The 21,272-nt window shown below is 42.8% G+C and overlaps 1 protein-coding gene across 1 annotated transcript in view; it reads left to right on the top strand.

The window, feature by feature from the left end:
* Window positions 1–18,921, top strand: part of mctp2b (multiple C2 domains, transmembrane 2b) — a 31,843-nt gene extending 12,922 nt beyond the window's left edge. Inside the window, exons 4-22 of the mRNA XM_068740322.1 lie at window positions 192–334; window positions 487–563; window positions 2,104–2,212; window positions 2,381–2,413; window positions 4,311–4,481; window positions 5,229–5,359; window positions 5,604–5,790; window positions 6,324–6,417; window positions 6,508–6,610; window positions 6,734–6,836; window positions 6,991–7,092; window positions 7,210–7,284; window positions 9,396–9,515; window positions 12,007–12,120; window positions 13,826–13,867; window positions 15,791–15,900; window positions 16,155–16,264; window positions 16,584–16,681; window positions 17,512–18,921. Of these exons, the coding sequence (XP_068596423.1) occupies window positions 192–334; window positions 487–563; window positions 2,104–2,212; window positions 2,381–2,413; window positions 4,311–4,481; window positions 5,229–5,359; window positions 5,604–5,790; window positions 6,324–6,417; window positions 6,508–6,610; window positions 6,734–6,836; window positions 6,991–7,092; window positions 7,210–7,284; window positions 9,396–9,515; window positions 12,007–12,120; window positions 13,826–13,867; window positions 15,791–15,900; window positions 16,155–16,264; window positions 16,584–16,681; window positions 17,512–17,559 (1,970 nt within the window). The 3' untranslated portion in view covers window positions 17,560–18,921. The remainder of the gene's footprint in view (window positions 1–191; window positions 335–486; window positions 564–2,103; window positions 2,213–2,380; window positions 2,414–4,310; window positions 4,482–5,228; window positions 5,360–5,603; window positions 5,791–6,323; window positions 6,418–6,507; window positions 6,611–6,733; window positions 6,837–6,990; window positions 7,093–7,209; window positions 7,285–9,395; window positions 9,516–12,006; window positions 12,121–13,825; window positions 13,868–15,790; window positions 15,901–16,154; window positions 16,265–16,583; window positions 16,682–17,511) is intronic.
* The last annotated feature ends 2,351 nt before the right edge of the window (window positions 18,922–21,272 follow it).

The raw sequence follows: 21,272 nt of genomic DNA, 5'->3' as shown, positions 1-21,272 counted from the left end.
ATAATAATCTCATAAGGCTTAGACTCCCAGCATGCAGTGTATTATAGTGCTCACAGCAGTGAACTCTCAGGGTCCAGGGTTATTGTTGAACCTTTTTGCTTTCTCATCTCAAAGGTTAACCCAAAAAGATGCACTGTTTCACGATCCGTCTCTGTATAAATAACAACTGACTAATACTGTTTAATTTTCAGGTACCAGTGACCCTTATGTGAAATTCAAACTGGAAGGCAAAACATTCTACAAAAGCAAAGTGATTTATAAAGAACTCAACCCCACATGGAATGAGACATTCTCCCTGCCTGTTAAGGACCTAAACCAGAAAATCTACATCAAGGTAACTTAATCTGTTGTGTTAGACATAGGAAGAGCGCTGTGCTAAAAATGCTACTTTGCCAGTCAGACAAACTTTGGTGCTGAACATTTTTTCAGCCCTTCCGTCTCTGATGTTATTTGCGTTTACTTCTCTTTGCATGTTGCATGACACAGGTATACGACAGAGATCTTACAACTGACGACTTCATGGGTGCCTCCAGTGTCGTCCTGAGTGATCTGCAGATTGACAAGTGAGTGTGATAGTATGTGTGTGGAATATGGGCCTATTTGACTAGATAACTTTTCTCGTAATTACTGCCTGTAGATTTTATTACTTATTGCCTGACATCTACTTTAGAATAACTCGGATTTAAAAAAATGTATATTTTTGAATTGTGCAGTTGTGTGTTTGTTCTGTTCTATCATTTAAGAACATACTAAAATACTTGTCCCCAAACAGTATTTTTTGTTATTTAACCCACAATCATATTTTTAAAAATGGATGGACTGATAAGGCACAGTGGATTAAAATATGTCAATACTATAGTAATTACAGCAGTCAAATCAATCAGTCAGAATTAGATTGAAATACACACTAGTATACATGGATATTGGGTTAACTTGATATATGATGCTGCCTTTGATTCAGCTTTTTCTGATAGGAGACAATCAATATCTGCCTCATTTCATTAAGGTCAGAATCAATTACAATGTATTTATACCCACACCAGTTATGTCCTCTCCTGCAATCCCAAGTTTCACTGGTCAGGCTCACCCACCATTTGACACTATTTTTGCCAAAAGTATTTTGCGCAACTACCCAAATCATTGAATTCAGGTGTTCCGATCTCTTCGATGGCTACAGGTGTAATAACATCAAGTACCAAGGCATGCAGATACTGCTGCAAACATCAAAGGCTTCAGTGCATTCCGGCATGGTGGCGTGATAGGGTGATACCTGTGCAATAAGTCCAGCCATGAAATGTCCTCACTATACTAAATATTCCACAATCAACTGCTGGTTACAAAGTGGGAGGGATCGGGAACAACAGCAACGCAGCCACAAAGTCGTAGGCCACGTAAAATCACAGTGCAGACTCTGCTCAGGTCAATTTTTCGCAGACTTTTTTTGGTAGTTGGGCTTGCCACCTGGGTTCCAGTGAAAGAAACTCGGAATGTTCAGCATACCAAGACATTTTCTAAAATTTCATATTCCTGACTTTGTGGGAACAGTTTGGAGATGACTCCTTCCCGCTCCAACATGACTCCAGTCTAGACCAGTGCACAAAGCAAGACCCATAAAGACATGGATGAGTGAGTTTAATGTTAAAGAACTTGACTATGGCCTGCACAGAGTCCTGACATCAACTCAATACAACAACTTTGGGATGAATTAGAGCAGAGACTGTGAGTCACGATATTGGACTTCTTGTCCAATATCGATGTCTGACCTCACAAATACACGTCTAGAAGAAAACAAAAATGTTTTATCCACTTTCACCCTGGTCATTCTCAAAGGTCCACTTTGAGAATGAAATGCCAGTTTTTGATGTCCCTTTCAAAAGTCATTGTTTGATTCTGGCCTTTTACACAGTGTCTCACAGGCAAACATTAAAGACTGTAAAGATGTAAGTCTAAATATAAAAACAAACAACTTTCTGTCAACAAAAACATTTGTCCAGTTCAGCACCTCACACATTTTAGGGATGCATATACACCCATATTGAACCGCTGTCATCACTGAACCTGTTTAGTCTCCTCATCTGATGCTGAAATCCTTTTCCCCCCCAGAGTGAACGAGCTGTCTTTGCCGTTGAATGATCCTAACAGCTTGGAGGAGGACATGGGGGTTGTGTTGGTGGACATGAGTCTGTCACACAGAGACAGTAAAATCAGCCATGTATGCCCCGCCTCTCTATATAAGTGCTGCATGTTATCTCGCAGGAAGGGGGGCCGGTGATGCATCGAATTTATTACATGCAAATATTTGTTTTATCCGTATTTTGGCCGTCATACTAACCAAAATGTAATTTTGTTTTGCACCTAACATGCATGCTCCTGTTGGCAGAGGTGGCCCCAAAAACCAAAACGAAGTATTAGGGTAAGGCATGATGGCGGGAGCACACTGGACAGATGTTTAGTGTCTTTCACTTTGGATGGCATCACGAGACATGATTACACGCGGGACATAAACGTTAGATGTATGGAGAGAAATGCAGAGCTTTTATTCCCAGCATTTAGCTTTTCTTCTCAGGATCCAGCCTCTTCTAACGAAGTTCAAGTACTCAGACTGGTAACTGGTAATTATCTGAATCAGTTTTGTTTAGTGACAGCAGAGGGCAGCAAATCGTCACAGAAAACATGTCTTCAGCAAAAAGACGACAAATTTATATAAGATTAAACACTAACTATCTTGATACGATTTCCTGCTTCACATGTGTGTGAACATTCCTGTCTGGATAGTCGAATCTTTCATACTATTTATCCGGTCAGACAGGTAAACAGAACAGGTGGGCGTCAGTGTTCAGCCTCTTTCCTGTTCTTTTCTTGATCCTGCTTACATCATTCAATTTTAGAACATTATGATTATTATTATGATTATTATTACATTCAGGAAATCAAGTATTTTAATGAAATATGGTTAAGCATACTTTTATTTGTCTTTCTAATAATGAGTATATTTTCGTAAAAAAAAAATATTTGGAATGGAAGTTGTATATTTTTATTGTCAATAAATCCTATTGAAAAGACTAAATCCTGCATGAATTAGCCCTCTTATCAAATTGTCTGTGCTTTAGTCTGATCTACTGTACTTCATTCTTCTGTAATGTAGAGCTTCACTGTTCCAAGATGAACATGAACGCTGCAGTTTATTTTGATTTGTTATACAAAAGCAATTTTCTTTGTAATACTGAGAGGCTTATTTAGGAGAAAAGGTTTTTAAGGGTTTATATTATCAGTGGGAACAAACGGGCGACTGATTTTTATTTATTTTTTGTTGGATTTGTTGACAATAACAAATTAAATAAAATATCACCAGCCGTATCCATTAAATGAGTAGGTGGCCGTGTTCTGACTTCGTGAAGTGTTTTTTCCTACTGTCCAGCTACTGAAAGCATGCTTTTAACTTGCTTTTCTGGTCGTTCCCCTCTCGAATGCATGAGTCTGTGTGGGCAGCTCCTCCTGGGATGCATCAGCCAACACATTTTGCATCTTTGCTTAGTTTGGTCCAACAAAAAAAAAGTGTCTAACTGCGGTTGCATGTTTTTTCGTTTGGTTTGTTTGTTGTTCCCCTGCTGCTTCGGATAGTTCTTTTTACTCTGCCAAGTGTGGTCTGTTAATTAAAACATGAATGGAAGCCATTGTTTCTGGCAGACTTGTATTCCGAATGTGTCTGCTTGATCCGCATTGATTAAATGTATCTCCCTGTTGTGCTGAGCCTTTATGTAGGCGCTGCATTGAATCTACTGGAGGTTTTAACTAATCTCATTGAAGCAAACATATTTTGCTCTCTGTTCACTGCAGAAGAAAGCTGATGTAATCTCATTCAGTCAATGAGGCTGCTAGGAAACCTCTTACCTCATTTAGGCTTTAAGTAGTGCTTATAATATATTGTTAGAAAAGGCATTAAAAAATAATAGTTTGTTCCTTGCCCTTCCATCAACTTTTGTGGAAATTAGACCAAATGTTAACGTCCATCCATCCAACTTCAAACCGCTTATCCAGGGCCGGGTCCCGGGGGGCAGCAACCTAAGCAGGGAATCCCAGACTGTTCAAGTCCATTATCTATGAAAAGATAATTATATTTCATAAGCTGGTGGGGGGGGGGTCCCTGTTTCTCCACTTTATTTTGAATTCAGACAAAATTGTATGTTACTTCTATCTTTCCACATCCCTCCCGTAATTGTTGCGTCATCCTGCTGAGGTTCAAATGTATAGCAAATGTAATATATATTTTGTGAATTCCACTTGTTCTTTCTTTTCGACCGTTCCTCCAGGCGGGAGGCGGCTCTCAGCTCTTCCGTCTATCGGAGATCGAGAGGAAGAGTCAGCTGTGGACGTCCGTCGTGTCGGTGACTCTGGTCGAGGGTCTGGAGCTGCCCGTCGACTCTCAGGGAGGTCAGCTCTTTGTTCGCTTCAGACTGGGAGAGCAGATGTACAGAAGCAAGGTACTGCAGGAGCATGGAGGCTGCTCATTGGCCGTTCATCGCCTCCACGCCATTCCTCCTCGGAAATATCTTTGTCCTTCTGAATACAGTGCTTCTTTATTGCTCGTCCTTCCTCCGCTCCTCTTTCTACTTTAGTCTTCAAATGTTTCTCCCGCTTTTACGCATTTGTGTCATTTCTCTCCTGTCGCATGTGTGCATTGAAAATTAATCTTTGAAACAAGACATATTTCTAAAACCTTTATTTATATATATTTTTTTATTGGACTGCTCACCTTGCAATTCTCATTATTAATTACAATGTGCTTTATACAGCGGCTAATTTTAGGTTAACCTTTATTATAATAACTGATACAACAGTAGAATAATCCGCGTTGCCTTAAATCCCTGATAATCTCTGACTATCTGCAGATCATTTACTAAATTCTGTGAAAGAAATGAGACTAGATCGGCACTCGGGGCCTAAAGATGCTGGAATGAAGACTTTAGCTCTAATCGCTGCTCATCCTGGCAGCTGGAAGTTGTCTTGTAGTGACGCTTCCTTCCGTCCTTGTGCTGCTGCTGACTTCGCCAGTTCTGACACTGGTGATTAACTCGAAGCTGCAGTCTAACGAGAAGCGTTGCACCTTTACTTTCTTTCTCACGCGCAGGTCCAAAGTGACATTAATCGCTCTTTGTGTTTTGTGGCATTTGACTGTCTTGACTGCTGTCATTTTTTGTGTTTTTTATTTTTATTTTTTTTAAATTCAGAATCACAGCAGGGTGTCTAAACCTCAGTGGAGGGAGAGGTTCACTCTGAACCAGTTCTTGGACTGTCCAGATGTCCTGGAGGCGGAGCTCTGGTTGAAGGAAGGGCGAAAGTCTGAGGAGTGTTTGGGAGCGTGAGTCTGGATTCGGAACCTGTTTGTGTGTTTCAGATGCAGTTCGTCCTGCTGCAAAACACTTTTCAACTGCTGGTGAATAATCTTCAGTTCACTGCCTGCTGAAGCCTCTGCAACAATGTCCAGTGTAATGTGTTGTACATTAACGAGCATGGAGACGTGCTTTTATCCCTGTATGTGTGCATGCATGATTATGAGCACACACAGCATGTGAAGGTATTTACGTGTGTGTGTGTGTGTGCAGGTGTGAAGTCGACCTGTCCAGGGTTCCTGTCAATCAGAGGCAGCTGTACACTCACACGCTGGACCAGGGGAGAGGACGCTTGGTCTTCCTGCTTACAGTGAACGCGTGCAGCTCCGTCTCCGTCTCTGACCTCCGCGCCGCTCCGCTTGACGAACCTCTCGAGCGGCAGAACCAACTGGACAACTATGTTAGTGCCTGGCCTCTTCCATGTAATCTAGCTGGCCTGTGTGGTTGTGTGCCAGGTTTTTGGGAATGTCATCAAAAATGGCACGAAGGGAACACCTGGCGGGTGGATAAAATGAGGAGGAAATCTGTGGTAGAACAAAGGAAAGCCGTCTGTGGTGGTCTCAGCTGCTATAAAGTGGATCTTTAGTCTAGTTTCTGATTTATCTTCCGCTACGCACTCTTTTTTCGACTGTTCTCTGCCGAATCCCAGACGACACACTTGCACAAAAATTTATTTCAGTGCCTTTACAAGAGAATAACTTTTTGGGAGTGTGCATGGTCTTATTCACTGAGTGGCGAACTGCAAACACAGATCGGCACAGGTCCATTGTTCATGCTGTGGATTTACTTTCAAAAGTGCATTCAGTATTAATTCCTGTACTTTGATTAGAGTTGGCCTCATGTACACAAGAATATTCTCTTGATGCGTATAGACTACTATTTAAGGAGTGCTCTTGTTGTGCATCCTGACTTGTCTTCTCATTGTTCCCACAGTGCTGGAAGAATTCCCTGAAAAACCTCGGTGACGTTGGCTACCTACAAGTCAAAGTTATTAAGGCGATGGATCTGCTTGCTGCTGATTTAAATGGTACTCTTCACATCCGGCTCTGAGCCCGGTGTTTTGTGGCGAGCACGGAGCCTGACGTGGAGCGGATTTTGCTTTTGTTGTGTTCTGTAGGCAAGAGCGATCCCTTCTGTGTGTTAGAGCTGGGGAACGATCGCCTGCAGTCCCACACAGTCTACAAGAGTCTCCACCCAGAATGGAGTAAAGTTTTCACGCTGTTAGTGCCGATGTCTTTTTCCTACTTAACGCCACATTGTGTGTGTGTGTGTGTAGAACCACTTTACATTACTGTGTGTTGGTGACGCTGATGAATGTCTGCCCTCGTTGTTTGACTCTGCAGCCCCGTCAAAGACATTCACGAAGTGCTGGTGGTGACTGTCTTTGATGAAGATGGAGACAAGGCACCAGATTTTCTTGGACGAGTCGCCATCCCTTTGCTCTCGGTACTCACTGCCTCACTAAAAGTCTGTCACGCAGACAGTATAGCAATCTGCACTGTGCCTAAACGAAAGGGAAGGGACTGAAGACTGGCTAAGCTCTAATGCAGCATGACTGCCGGCCAAGTTCAGCACCTGATGCCCCCCCCCTGTCTTGCAGATCGGCTCAGGACAACAGATCGCCTTCCCGCTGAAGAAAGAGAAATTGGGTACGACGTCAAAGGGGAGCATCACTCTGGAGTTGGAGGTTATTTTTAACCCTGTAAGTAAAATGTGGCCTGCAAAGTGGACATGAATGCATAATTGCTATGTATCACATGCCTGATTCTGTCTGCTTCGCATGGCTTCATGTTGTTGTTGTTGTCGGTTTTTACATCAGGTCAGAGCAAGTTTAAGAACCTTCCAACCAAGGGAGCGAAGATTCATGGAGGATAATGCCAAATTTTCCAAAAAGGTTTGACACAGCTGATTTCTTTCTTTTGTAATCCAAGATTTCAGCGTCTTCACTTTCCACCCAAAAACAAACAAACCCAGACCACATGATCAGTTTTTGTGTTTATAATTTATTATTATTAGTATATTATTCTGGAAATGAGAAGTAGAAAGGGACAATTTCCTCTCGGTAGACATCGTGGGTGAGACCGCAAAAACTGTCGTACAATCGATTTGCTCGCTCGCTTTCCAACAACTACCGGTACCTGTATTGCATTTTGGTTTTTTGGGGGAGTGAAATTAATATTTTATTTAATATTGATTGTAAAAATGTGACTTTTTTATAAATTAATTATTGATAATTTTGAGTCCGAAATATCCATCCATATATTCTTACTAAGGAATGGAGTTCAAAAGGAGCGTTGATCAATCTCAGCTGAAGTTGGGTGAGGCAAACCTTGCCCAGAAATATTCACGTAAAGGATTAGCAGATGAAAATTCACAATGGAAATGCTGCTTTGGTGCAGACTGAAAGTCGGTAACACGAGATATCACAAGCCGCCACCAGTAAAGAGGGCAAAGGTCAGAGGCACTTTTGATCGTAGCACTAGTTATGATGCCTCAATAAATGAACAGACTGGTAGAGGAAACGTTTCACAAATGCTGATCATGTTTATTTACAATCAGCGTGAACTTGGAGCTGTTTTTAATTCAATTTCCCCTAAAAAGCATAAACGACAAAAGAGAATAATAATAATAATAATAAGCTTTATTTATATAGCACTTTTTTAGAAATAAAATTCCCAAAGTGCTTTAACAGATAATAACAAATCAATATGAATCATATAAACAAAAAATACATATTAAACAAACATTAATCAATGTAAAATGGGTGTATAAAAGCAACAGTGGCGTCAGGGCACAAGCGACGAGACTAGGTACCCAGCAATAATCATAAAATATAAAAATAAATACATTTAAAAAAGTTTAATTAAAGTAAATGAAAAGTAATTAAAACAGTGGACTCCATCAATTAAGAGCCAGTCTATATAAATACGTTTTTAGAAGTGTTTTAAAAGAAGTAACTGAATCTGCAAGCCTTATATTTTCAGGCAGGTCGTTCCAAAGCCGAGGGGCCCTGATGGCGAATGCTCTGTCACCTTTTGATTTTAACCTCGACTTCGGAACGACCAGAAATCCTCGACCCCGGGATCTCAGGCTGCGGGGGGGCTCATATAAAGTCAATAAATCATAAATATAAGTTGGGCCCAGACCCATAAGAGCTTTAAAAGCGATCAGTAAAATCTTAAAATCAATTCTAAATTGGACTGGCAGCCAGTGCAGCGAAGCAAGGACTGGGGTGATGTGATGGCGTCTGTTAAAACCAGTAAGAAGCCTAGCCGCTGCGTTCTGCACTAGTCGGAGGCGGGACAGTGATTTGTTGTTTACGCCAGACAGGAGTGAATTGCAGTAATCGAGTCTTGAGAAGATGAGTGTGTGGATTACTTTCTCCAGGTCTGATGTTGTAGCATGTGCTTTACTTTTGTAATTAATCGGAGGTGAAAGAAGCATGATTGAACTGTAGAATTGATGTGTGAGGTGAAGTCCAGATTGTGATCAAATATAACTCCCAGGTTTTTGTAGTGGGTTTGAGGTTATGTGATAGTGGACCAAGTACTGAAGGACAGAAGGGATCAGAGACTTTTCTTTGCTGGAATTGGCTGAATTGAGCTTTAATTGACCCCAACTGTGACTTGATTCTCTTCTGCTGCATTAGTTTGATATACAGTGTACAAGACAGGGTGCCTCATAGTCTGTGCTTCCCACAATGCCCTTTTGTTGCGAGACAATGTGTTGCTCCATACCGTCAAAATTGGCTTACACACTGACGGCTCCATGCTACCGTGCAGCGTTTCCTTATCTTTTAGAAGTGAAAGGTTGGCTGACTACATCAGGTCAGATTGCGGACACGCTTGCCCCCCCCCCCCCTGACCAGTCATACGCAAGCTGACCTGATATTTCGTGTGTCTGCTTTGAATAAACGTAGCAAAAATACCAGTCAGAGTATGCTGATCTATATTTTAAACATAACCACTCTAATATTTATGTGTTTTTTTTGCATGTATCTTTCAGGCTCTGGCCGGGAACGTGCAGCGTGTTCAGACACTGTACAGGGCGATCATGTCCACTCTGCAGTACATCAAAAGCTGCTTCCAGTGGGAGAGCGTCCAGAGGAGCCTGCTGGCCTTCCTGGTGAACTGATTTAACTGCTTATCAACATGCTATCTGCATTTGCCTCTGTTTTTCCTCCAGAGCTGTGGAAGACGAGCGCAGTCTGGCCAGCCCCTGCTTGAACTCTCCCAGCGAGCGTTTTAATCAACGCGGCGCCGGGCTCAGCCGAAGCGGGAGCTTGGCCTCGCTTCTGTGTCGGACTGGACGCTTTCGCTGCTGCGATCTGGTGGATGCAGAGTTTAAGCCTCAGCTGGAGGGAGGAGCGTCCCGGCGGAGTCGAGATGGTCTATTTTTGTAGCGCTTCCCTGACAACTCATTAACCCTCTGTCCAATCTGTGTTCGGCTGATTCAGAGTCCGTCTGCAGACAGAAGTCCAATTAAAAGGCTCTTCGGAGACGAGGCTTCTCGTTCACGGCATTGTTGAACACAAAAGTGTTCAGCAAGCATGAAAGCAAAACTCAAAGAAGCTTCTCAGACTCCTCTTCAAACTGTAAAGTGGAATGGGCGTTGATCAATTCCACGTTGTTGCCTTCAGAATCTACAGTTATTATATATAGAGAGATAGTTTTTCATTAACTACACAGGCATTCAAGGTCAAGCTCAGTTCCTTTGGTTTTTGCGGTATTTGTCCTCTAGAGGGCGATAAAGTTTCGTTCAGCACACCCCTTTCTAAGGTCTTCGTGATGCTTCATGGCAGCAATACAGATTGTTGTCTGTGGAAGTGTGAGCACCAACTTCAACATAATTATTCCTAATCCACAGCTACTTTTGTTTTTATGGCCAACGACTCTAAATGATGGAATTATTTCGGTTGCCGAGGTCCATTTGGTTTTCTTTTAGCACTAATTATGGATAACAGTCTTGCTTTTCCTGATTGCTGTTATTTTGTTATTTAAGTAACACATTTCCTCCATCTGCATCTCAGTGCTTGAGAGGCATCACCAGTCGCGCTCACGCCAGTGCTCCCCTCCTTTAATGGCCCCACTAACAGGAATAGTTGTCTGTTTAAAAAAACAAAAAAAAGGTTTAACTAAATTTAAAGGATGCCATCTTAAAATGAGAATAATGTATTAACAATGTAAAACTAAGCTGCTGTCAATAATTTTGTTCCTACGTTCCTAAGTTCCTAAGCGCTGGGACGCTTCTATTAAATTTCACTGATCAAACTTTACATTCAGAGTAAAAGTTCCCATCTGACCTTTTTTCATCGACACAGTTGCCTCAGCTACTGGTAAAATAAGAGCATCTCGCATCTCTTTAGTCATTCAGATAAAATGTTGGATTCATTCGCACTAAAAAGATCCACTTCCCAGTTCAGTACACCTCAGACTGGAGCATCATGTCTCCATCATGCATCCGCTTTCTCACTCACTGCGTCCAACGCCGTATACTGAATATATACTACACCATAGACTAATTCTAAAATATTACATATTCAGTTGTGTGTTTGACCCCTGCAACCCTTTGCCTGCGTTAGTGTTGAACCCCTGCTGCCATTGTGCAGCCCTCAAGTTCAGTAGCTCTTTTTTTTCCTTCTCTCTGAACTGGATTGTATTTCCAGAACCGGTCCTCCTGTTGGAAGCTCAGTAATGCCTCTCAAGCTCAAATGGGCTGCAGCTATCACCATCTTTATGGCCTGAGTATACATTTCCACTAAACGTGACTTGTCCCCCCCCCCCCAATCTTTGCCTTCCCAGTCATTAAAACATAACCCTCCCAGTGAGGAACTGGTTCCACCTTCTCCACCAGGCCCTGTTTTGACTTGTGATGACATAGACAACACTTTATTTTTTAATTTTTTGCACATTCAAGCTGATTGTGTTTGTGGCGGGGGGGGTTGTCTGTTGTTATTCCTAACCCTAACCCTAAACCTTTAATGCTGGTCAGTGCCTCATAGGAGAGTGATGTCTTGACCAGATGTTGGCTTCTATTTTTTATTGTACAAAGCCCCCCCCCCCGCCTCATGGCTGCCTGCCATTTTGGCGCGCGCTGCCTCTTTGACGGGATTATTTTCCAGTTCCATTTCGACATGCAGCTGAGACGCAATAAAACCTATTTCTTTATCCTCTAACCCATTTCTGTTTCTTTTTTTTTACCTGAGGCATGCGCAGGTGAAACGTGCACCGCTTTTACCATTCCAGATGTTAGTGATATATTTGCATGCAGGTCCCCCCCCCCGCAGACGGATTAAAGCATGTGTTCGGCTTTAATGCGCAAACGATGAGAGAGGCAGAGCAGTTAGACTTTTGTGGTTAATGTCAATGCATTTGGGGGGGGGGGGCAGTCCAGCTGAGTGGAGGGGTCGCCCTGCACCAGGTTTTGATAATGGCACAGCAGCCTTCATCTGCTTGACCAGTGCTTATGCAATCAATAGCAGATTGGATCAAGCTTTAGCTGGCAGGGATTCGGAACTATTGAGCATGCCGTTAGATGTGTCTTAATGAAGAGCGGTCTGCCCCCCCCCCGTGTCTTCCCTCACTGATATCTGATCCCTGGTGCCGTCTGCCTGCAGGTGTTTCTGATCACAGTGTGGTGCTGGGAGTTCTACATGCTGCCCTTCCTCCTGGTCCTGCTCATTTCATGGAACTACGCCCAGATCTTCTTCGGCTACGTCTGTCCAGACGCGGTGAGTCCAGAGCAGCTCCTTCAGCCTCGGCCGTCTCCTTCTCCTGCGGCCTTGACCTGCTCCTTTCTCTTTGTTGCAGGACCAAAAGAGAAAAAAAAAAAACACCCCGCTTTCTCTACCACAGTTTGCTCTCGCAAGTAAATGCTGGTGTGTTTCCATAGCAACCAGCAGCACCTAGCTATGCGATACAGAATTATAAAAGAATACATGATAAATAAGCATAGGAAGCTGACTGAATAGGCTAATGAAACATGTCTTTATGATCCAAGCTAATTTGCAGTGCTTGTCCCTTCCCGACTCCGCTATCCCTTTTTGTTCAACCGGTCTCCAGTTATTGTCCTGCATCCTGCTGCTGCTCCTCTGTAATTGGACGGTTGCCCTCTTCTTATTGTGACGGGGTAAATTAGAACACGTTTAGGAAAAAGGCCACTGCTCAAAAAATGTCATAATTTACAAAATGCATTGCCCCCCCCCCATCCCCTCTCTCTCTCACACACACACAAGCATTATTCTGAGATTGTATCTCTTGTCTGTGCACAGTAACGGCTGTATTTACTGATACAACACTGGCAATTCAACACAGACTACAGGTTAATTACTCAGACAGCGCACTCTTCACAACACGTACTTTAGTATATTGCAAAGTCTGCTGATTTGCAGCCATTTAGGACTAACTAAATATATTACTGTACTCAGTAATCACAACGATTGTTTATTTTCCATCAGTGCTTTTTTTGTCTGTAAGAGTAATATTGTAAAGAGAAAAAGAAGCCATTCATTTTATCCTGGAAACCATTCTAAACTATGAGGTATGAGAAGACTCTTCTCATCGGGGCTGTGAGGGGAATGTTGGCTCATGTTTGGCAGCATTAATCCATTTTGATTTGAGCTGATTGGTTCTTCTGACATCGTTCCATCAGTCATTTTTCTGCAGTGGAGAATGACTGACTCTCTTTAACGGCGCACTCTTGTGTTTTGCACTGCAGCTGGAAGCCTCGAAGCAGAGGTGGGGTATTTATGGGGTGGGGCTCCTTCCTCACTATCGCACATGCTGCCACGCCCTCTCTCTCTCTCTCTGTGTCACTCACCCAAGCCCTGACTCGGGAATGCCCAGGAGCAGGAAACGTTTCGTTGAAGGGACAAATGCTGTATTCAGTATTTTTAAAAAATATCAGAATACAATACCGTTGTCGGCTCTCAGATCTTTTCTCTTTGTTGTTGTCTGTATAACAGGCATTACTCTGTGACAAATAATTTATTTGTCATATTTGCAACAGGAAATTAAAATTATTGTTATTTTTTTTGTGCACGGCAGCCTCAAAAGTCCTCTGACGGGTTTGATCTTTTCTGCTGCATAGATGAGATCATTGATTAGAATCAACGAGCACAGTAACGGTTTGTGGAGTCGCTGAGCGGCGATCAGCCTCTTTCAGGAAATGACTGAGACACTCGTGTCATGCACTGTTCATAGAAAGGTGTTTATGAGTGATCTGGTTGCTTTACTGATTGAAAGAAGCCAGCATGACCTGTCAGTCAGCCGTTTGTGGAGGAGAACCTCAGGGCCTCCGCTGATCCCTGCACTATGTCGGACGATGACGTCATCAGCAAGCAGAGTTAATCCAGAATCCCACTGTCTAGACTGGAGAATCTTTTTAGTCACTAGAATAGATCTTTACCTCTATTGTGTCACTCTTTTTTTTTTCAGGACAATATGGATCTTGGGGATGAAGATGAGGATGATGAGAAGGTATGTATCTGTTTATTCTTTACTGATTGTTTTTCTTGTTGTTTTTTTCTTGATTAAAAGGACCATCTATTATTTTCCGCTTTATTCGAAGCTGAATCTTCTGATAGGTTTTCATTCCTGATGGTCATTGTATTTTGCTGCAAGCTTAATGAAGACTTCACCAGCCCGTTTCCACATGTCACAATACATTCATATGCTAATACTGTGTGTGTGTGTGTGGGGGGGGGGGGGGTCTGCTGCATTCTGTTAATGCCCCTCAGCTTAACACGCCATATAATACCATGACTATGGAGCCAATGGCACCGTGTAGACGGCTTTTCCAGGCTCACTGTGTAAGTTTGAGTTGGAAGCATTACGGCGCTTTTTAGGCAATTAAATATTTCATCGGAATGACATGTTGAATTTTTCAGTGATCTTGGTGGAGCTAAAATAATGTTTCTCATACTGGTTCTAATGGGAAAATGGCCCTGGAACGGGTTGAAGTAGTTTAAATTGTCTTGCTGTGTATCTGGAATATCGCAGGTTGTATTTTGTTTTGTTTTGTTTTTTCTCGTCTCTTTTCCCACACGCAGTCTGGATGGCTTTGAGCCAGCAGGCGCTCTGCACAGTTCCAGTCAGAGGCAAACGTATATCACAAAGATCACATAGTGACAAAGACCGTGGCTTCGGCCAGTAAAGCGTCTCCCAATGAGCACTGCCTCCACCCCACCGATCATCACCACTGGCCCGGTGCCTCTCTTTCATACTCGAACCCTCCCTCAGTCTCTGTTTGATGTGGACATGTGACCAAGTCTCTGTCTGAAGTCGCCCCCCCCCCCCCCCCCCCCCCCTCTGGAGATCTTCAGACTCTGGTCTCCTCTGTTTACTAGCCACCCATCCCTCCAGGGATCTGGACTGGCGTGAGGATGGCTTGCCATCTCATTCATAATGTGGAGCATAGTCCTGAAACCCTCTCCTCATGTCTGCCTGGTGTCGCTCTCAGAGCCACATGAAGACGCTTCATGATTACTACGGCTAGTCGTTTATGTATGACTGGATAAAGAAATGAAAATAAGTTATTGTTTTTTTATATTTTATTTTGGATGGTGTGAAAAAGTATTTAATTGAGAACTTTATTAAAGTGATAAATTTTTGGAAGTTTCGTTAATTGCAACGTTTCTGTTTATCTTACTAATCTGTCAGGAAGTATTTTCTAGTACAGTATCTAATCCGAAAGACCATGCATCTGAATAAATAAATATTTTTAAAGGAGTCTTATCAGACTTTGAGCAAAGCAAACCAAAACATCTGCAGTTCAACGTGTGAGTTAAGGTGGCTGCAGAAAAAGGCCATCTTAAAGGTGAAGTGTGAGTCGTAGTTCAGGGAAGCTGCATCACCGCCTCTCACGTTAATAAGAATGTCGTCAATCCCGGCTGGAATTTATTTTTTGCTCATAATGCCTTCAGCTCTACATTACAACTACTGGCACAGTGCCTTTAATCCATGGTATCCACACATGCTTTCAGGCTTAATGACGCAAATCATTAAGTTCCCTTTCCCTGCTAAAATCAGAAACATTTGTAAATCTGCTTTGAGTGAACCTTTATTATTATTTTTTTATGTTCACAGATTTCATTTGCTTTAATAACATGAAATTAGTCTTAGTCCAGAATCTAGTACTCTGTCTGAAACTCCTTTAGTGATACTGGTGGTTGTTAATAATGTCTGACAGTCCGTCATTGAAGTATAATGGATTCTCTTTGTACTATGATTTTATGAAATTGACTGTTACAATCAGCGGTTCGTAGTGATCTGCTTCCCCCTCGACAAGCAGGAGTGCGTGCACGTAGCCGAAATAACAAACGAGTGAACTCATCCTGGACCTGGAGTGAACGAATCATTCTTGTTGTCCAAGTCTCCACGTTTGTTTGTTCTCTGCTTTAGGAGTCTGAGAGGAAAGGACTGATGGAGAAAATCCACATGGTTCAAGAAGTCATTGTCACTGTTCAAAACCTGCTGGATGGGATCGCCTCTCTTGGAGAGAGGATTAAAAAGTAACAAATACATATTCATTGGAAAAAAAAAAAATACAGCCGAGTACCGTTTAATAACAATTTTATTAAGCTATAAGAATCTGAAATATACATCAAAGTACTGAATGGCCTGCTGCTAAGGTTTCTTGAAATGCCTTTAATATGTTCAATTGTCCATGCCTGTGCACTTTTGATTGCTTCTTAATTCTATTAATTATGCAACACTGACTGATTATGATTTATATATATATTTATTTACCACTGATGTTTCTCAGCACTTTCAACTGGTCGGTGCCATTCCTGTCCTGCCTGGCTTTACTGGTTTTTGTCACTGCAACCATCATAACATACTTCATTCCTATGCGCTACCTTGTCTTGCTATGGGGTGAGTCTATTGTGTCTTGTTGCATCCGTTTGAGCTGAGTGACTCGTCGTCATCGCCCATGTTTAGTCTTTTTTGTCCAGAAACTATTCATCTGTGATGTATGAATCAAAGTGCGTTCTACTTTTACTGGCCTTAACGGCACAGAGCGTAAAAACGTGACACTCTTCCGGTCTGCAAAGGAGAAAGTGGGACATAAATTTGGCACATGAAGCAAATTTCATGGTCATCTCCTCTGCAGGTATTTGCTTGTGTGTAAACAAAAGAGCGCAGCCGCAGGATACGGCTGTTAATAATATGTTGGTGTGAATTCCTGTTTTAGGCATCAATAAATTCACCAAGAAATTGCGGAACCCGTACAGCATCGACAACAATGAGGTGCTTGATTTCCTGTCGAGGGTGCCTTCAGATGTGGAGAAGGTAAGCCCCGCTGGATCAGCTGGGCAGGAAGCCCAGAATCCCAGACCTCTCCAGCGTTGCACTTGGCGAGAACAACTCCCAGGCATTCATCGCTGTTGTCTGTATAATTAGCTTCATATCTGTAATTACGTTGCCCTGTGTAATTTCTGTTGTGTTTTGGTCATGATGCATCCCCGGGGGAGGTCTGCTGCTTAGCTGCTTTGCAACCCAAGCTGTTCCCAGGCTAGGACGGCCGACGCCGCTGCTGATGGAAGTCTCCCTGATGAAATCACCAGTCTCAGCATGAGCAAAATACCAGTCGATGCACCACGTCTGCTATTTTCAAATTAGATCCTCATAAATTTAGCTGGTGCTGAAGAATGTTTGTTTCTTTAAATAATCATTGGGTTTGGAGAAATACGCAATGAAAATGTACAACGGATGCTGTTTGTCCGTAGTGTGGGTACGATTCACAGAGAATCTATTTCCTCTGCGCCTGGCCTCTTCTCTTTTTTTCCCATCACCCTCTCCTTTTCTCTCTGAGCTGTTTGACCCCATTTGCCTCCTCCCTCTCCTCTCCTATGCCCTTGGGCCCTCCGGGTTTACTGGCGGTGATGCTGCTGTCCTCGCTGACCACTGTTATTCCGTCTGTATGACTACGGCCATCCTGATCTGTAGTGGCAACACTTTATTTCACATGCCTCAGTGAAAATGTGTGTTTTCCTTTAGTAATCCAGTGAAAGCCCTGAGATGAACAAGATGTAATACATCAGTGATAGCCGAGAGCCGATTCAATTAAGCTTCAGGCTCGTTTCTCCGTGGAAAGTGAATCTGGTTTTCATTTCCTTCAGGTTCAGTACAGCGAGATCAAAGGCAGCAAGAAGAGGAAAATCGCCTAAAACATCGGAGGAAGTTCTGAAAACTGGGCCTGATGCTGCTGTTTTGGGGGGGTTTCTTCCAAAATCCTGCTTCCAGACGCTCGCCCGTTTTGGCTTGTGTGGTTTGCTTGAATCCTAATTTCCGACGTTGACGCTCAGTTGAGTCACGCTAGTCGAGCAGCACCTTAATGCAGAGGCAGCTGCCGAGATTACTCACTACATGAGCGGTGAAAAGAAGTGTTTGTCCGTGCACTTCCAAAGATGATGAGTGAGAGGCTGCTTTATTTTATATTCCTCGCCTCACTTTGCGAAAGCTGAAGTGTCTTTCTTTTGTGGTATTGAATGTTTGCATTCGTATTTAACGTGTACAGCACGTGTATCTAAGTACACAAACGTGATGTCAATCCCCCCCCCTAGTGTCACTGAGTCGTCCTACAATGTTTTCTCTGGAAATATTTATTGTTTTGAGAATAAATTCTTGACTTTTTGTATTGTAAAATGAATTGAATGTAACAAATTGTGCCTTATGTACGCATATACAGCAGCGTATGGAATATTAAGAGTCCGCTCTGTACGTGATATTCCTTTTGATTCTTGTATCTTTTCGGAATGGATAAAGAGTTATGCATATTTTACTTAAAGTTTTGTAAAGATAAGTGCCTGTTTATATTTTCTTTTTTAATCATACATGGAGAATGATCCGTCTGGATATCAGAATTCGATTTCGAGTCAAATGGGGCCAGACTGGGCTCCCAATTTATTGACAGCAATCACTAATGATGACTTTTGTCTCATTTCTAACAGCAATAAATGTACACAATCACGGTTTTATCTTCTGCCTCATGTCTGGGCTCTGAGGTGCGTCTCTTTGAATTCCAATGCACGCTGTATTCGCCCTTTCTTTGCTGCAGGATTGTGGGCGTCTCACTGAGGTTTCCAAGCCCCCCTGTCTTCATTAGGCTTTCATGAAGCGAGGCGAGGCTATGCGAGACCTCTCCGGCACCCTGGCTCCCCGCTGCGTTGCTGGCCCCTGGGCGTTGCCAAGAGCAGGAGGACCTCGGCGACCTTCTCTCGGCTGCTGTGATGAGACGCCTGCAGCCAGCATCCTATCAAGCAGAGCAGCCAGACAATCCTCCGGTACCAGGCTGCACACCGCTCAGGAGCAGAAGGAGGATTTTAGAGCCAGCCACAAGCAACAACGGCGGCACCAATTTAAGGATTGAATGCTCAAAGTAGTTAAGTTGTTGGCGGTTGGAGTAACACCCGGAGATTTGTGGCATTTGTTAGAACGTGTGGGCTCTCAGTCATCAAGCTCTTAATTAAGAAATGAGGAAAATTAGAGGAAGCTTCATGAAATCCAATAATCAAACAATTTCTGGGTAATCTCGACAAATGCATTCATTTCATTGTCAGTTAACATTATTTGAGGAATAAAATCAGCGCTAAATGCACGTCTTACATAACTCTCCATCATATAAAACAATTTAGTGATTCGCTCAATTTTCTTGCGGACAGGGGATGTGGAGGATGTGGCAGAGGATGACCTGCATATCTCTTCATCTACTTATAATGTTGACTTAGGAATCAATATTAATAACCTGCTGTCAAGGACACTCGAAGGACATCTCAATCTGGCACTTATAGGCTCGGCATGAATATGTATAGGCTGCGAGGCGCTTGGAAATTACCAAGTAAAATCATGGTTCACATGTGGGGACTAGTGTGATGTGGCGCATGCATTCTGATGAGCTACAAATATCGGTCTCAAAAGGCTTGTTATAACTCGATCTCGGAGCTGAGCTGCAGCGTTTAAAGCTCTGCAGAGGAAAATGTCTCTTACATTGAGTCTTTCCATCAAGGCAGAGCGATCCAACGCGCTTGTTCTGGTAGCCTGACCCATGCCCCACCTCTGCACACAGTTTTGTGGAGATCACTTGTGTGGTTTTTGGGTAATTAGAGGAAATGGGCCATGCCCCCCATCCTCCACGGCTGTTGGAAATCTGTCCAGCAGTTTGTGCATAGCACCACTGAAAATGTAACCAAAAATGTGGTATTCTCATTCATGAGGTTGGATGGAGGGGTCTAATAGACAACATAAGGAAACGGTAGAGCAGCAGCACGCGGTTGTCACGCCGACAGCAGGCCTGGTTGGTCGGTTGTCTGATTGGGTTTGTGTGCCTCACTTGATTTCCATTTCTGTGGCGCATCGCCTTCAAACTGTGGAAGCTGTGTGGGCACTGATTTCTAAGTACCAGTGAAACATGCTGTAGAGCATGCGTTGAGCACAAACATGGCTAACCTTCACACTGAAAGCTGATTGGATCAGAAAACACAACACAGTTCAAAGTTCACTTCTGTCAATGCATTTCCATTTCCAATCGTCACCACTCGTTAACTGACAATAAGAATGCTATTAGACCGCTAATGAGAATAGCTCATCAATGACTACTAGCTAATAAGTTATCTAGTCAGTGTTGCCGACAGCACCAGGGATTTTATTTTTTTTAACATATTTTTTCAAAATAGTTGACATCTCAAATTTGATAAAAGGTCTTCTTCTCGCTCAACTATCATTACTTTTAATAATAAGCCTGACACTGAACATGTGGACGGTTTACATGCCCACCCAGCCCTCCCCATAGTGCAGCAATCCTTCGGGGAGTCTGGGTCCAGGTAGATCGCAGTGTTCTACTGGGTTTCTGCCCAGAGGCTGTGTGCTGACTGTTGTCCTGCAGAAGCCGACTTCAAGCGCTTGATCCAGAGGAGCCCGAGGCTATGAACAGATGACGGCTCTGACTGACATCGCACTGATTATAAGTTGGCCTTTTGTTGGATTTGAACTCTAACAACATGTATAAATTCAAAATAAGTTTAGAATTTTTGTTTCATCTCACAAGATTCTAGTTCAAGCAAAAGTATATATTTTGTCATCAGTAATAAATCCCTTAGAACCAGCTAAAAGAAACGGAGAAAACTTTTGAGTCTTCCTGTCTGTCGCACTCAGATCTGACTTTGGCATGTATAGCTTCAGATTTAAACACCGGAGTCATCTGGAGATGAAATATTCTCACAGCATACCCAAAGACTTCCCCTTTCCTCTGGTGAAAGGTGATGCATGCTGCACGAAGACGATTCTCATTCAAGGTGCAGTTACAATAGTCTTCCCATGGTAAAGTGGAACAATTTATAAATCAAAAGCCACAACTTCTCTTTATGGTTAATTATTTTCTTTCTTTTTTTTATGTGATGGAAAATGATTATGGAGAGACCTGCTGATTTTTTTTATCATTATTATGCCAGAGTAATAGAAAGGCTTAACAATTTCTTAAGACATCTGGAAGAATGTGGAGAATTTCCAGCCCTTGTGTTCATCTGAAAATAAAATAAACGTTGCTGCTGTATTTTTCCAGTCACCTAAAATGTTGGTGTTTGGTTCAGTAAAACCAACAGCTATTGGCTGAAGCGTCCTTGTCTTATTTTTCAGTGTCTACCAGCCCAGTGGCGGTCCTAGACCCTGGGAGGCCCCGGGCTAAGAAGCCCATCACTGCCTTCGTTTTGTCTTTAGGTGTTCATCCCAACCATATTTCTCTTGTATATGGCAGGGTCCCCATTTTGGGGTCTTGGTGGTACTCTGTGTGTTGCCTTCACTGGAGCCTTGAGGGCATTTATATGTGATGGATGTGTCCATTTTAGAGGCTATTTGGGTGCCCTCTATTACAAATTATTCTTGGGGC

The sequence above is a fragment of the Brachionichthys hirsutus genome, chromosome 1 (genome assembly GCF_040956055.1).
Source record: "Brachionichthys hirsutus isolate HB-005 chromosome 1, CSIRO-AGI_Bhir_v1, whole genome shotgun sequence".
NCBI lineage: Eukaryota > Metazoa > Chordata > Actinopteri > Lophiiformes > Brachionichthyidae > Brachionichthys > Brachionichthys hirsutus.
This window is presented reverse-complemented; position numbering and strand designations above follow the sequence as displayed.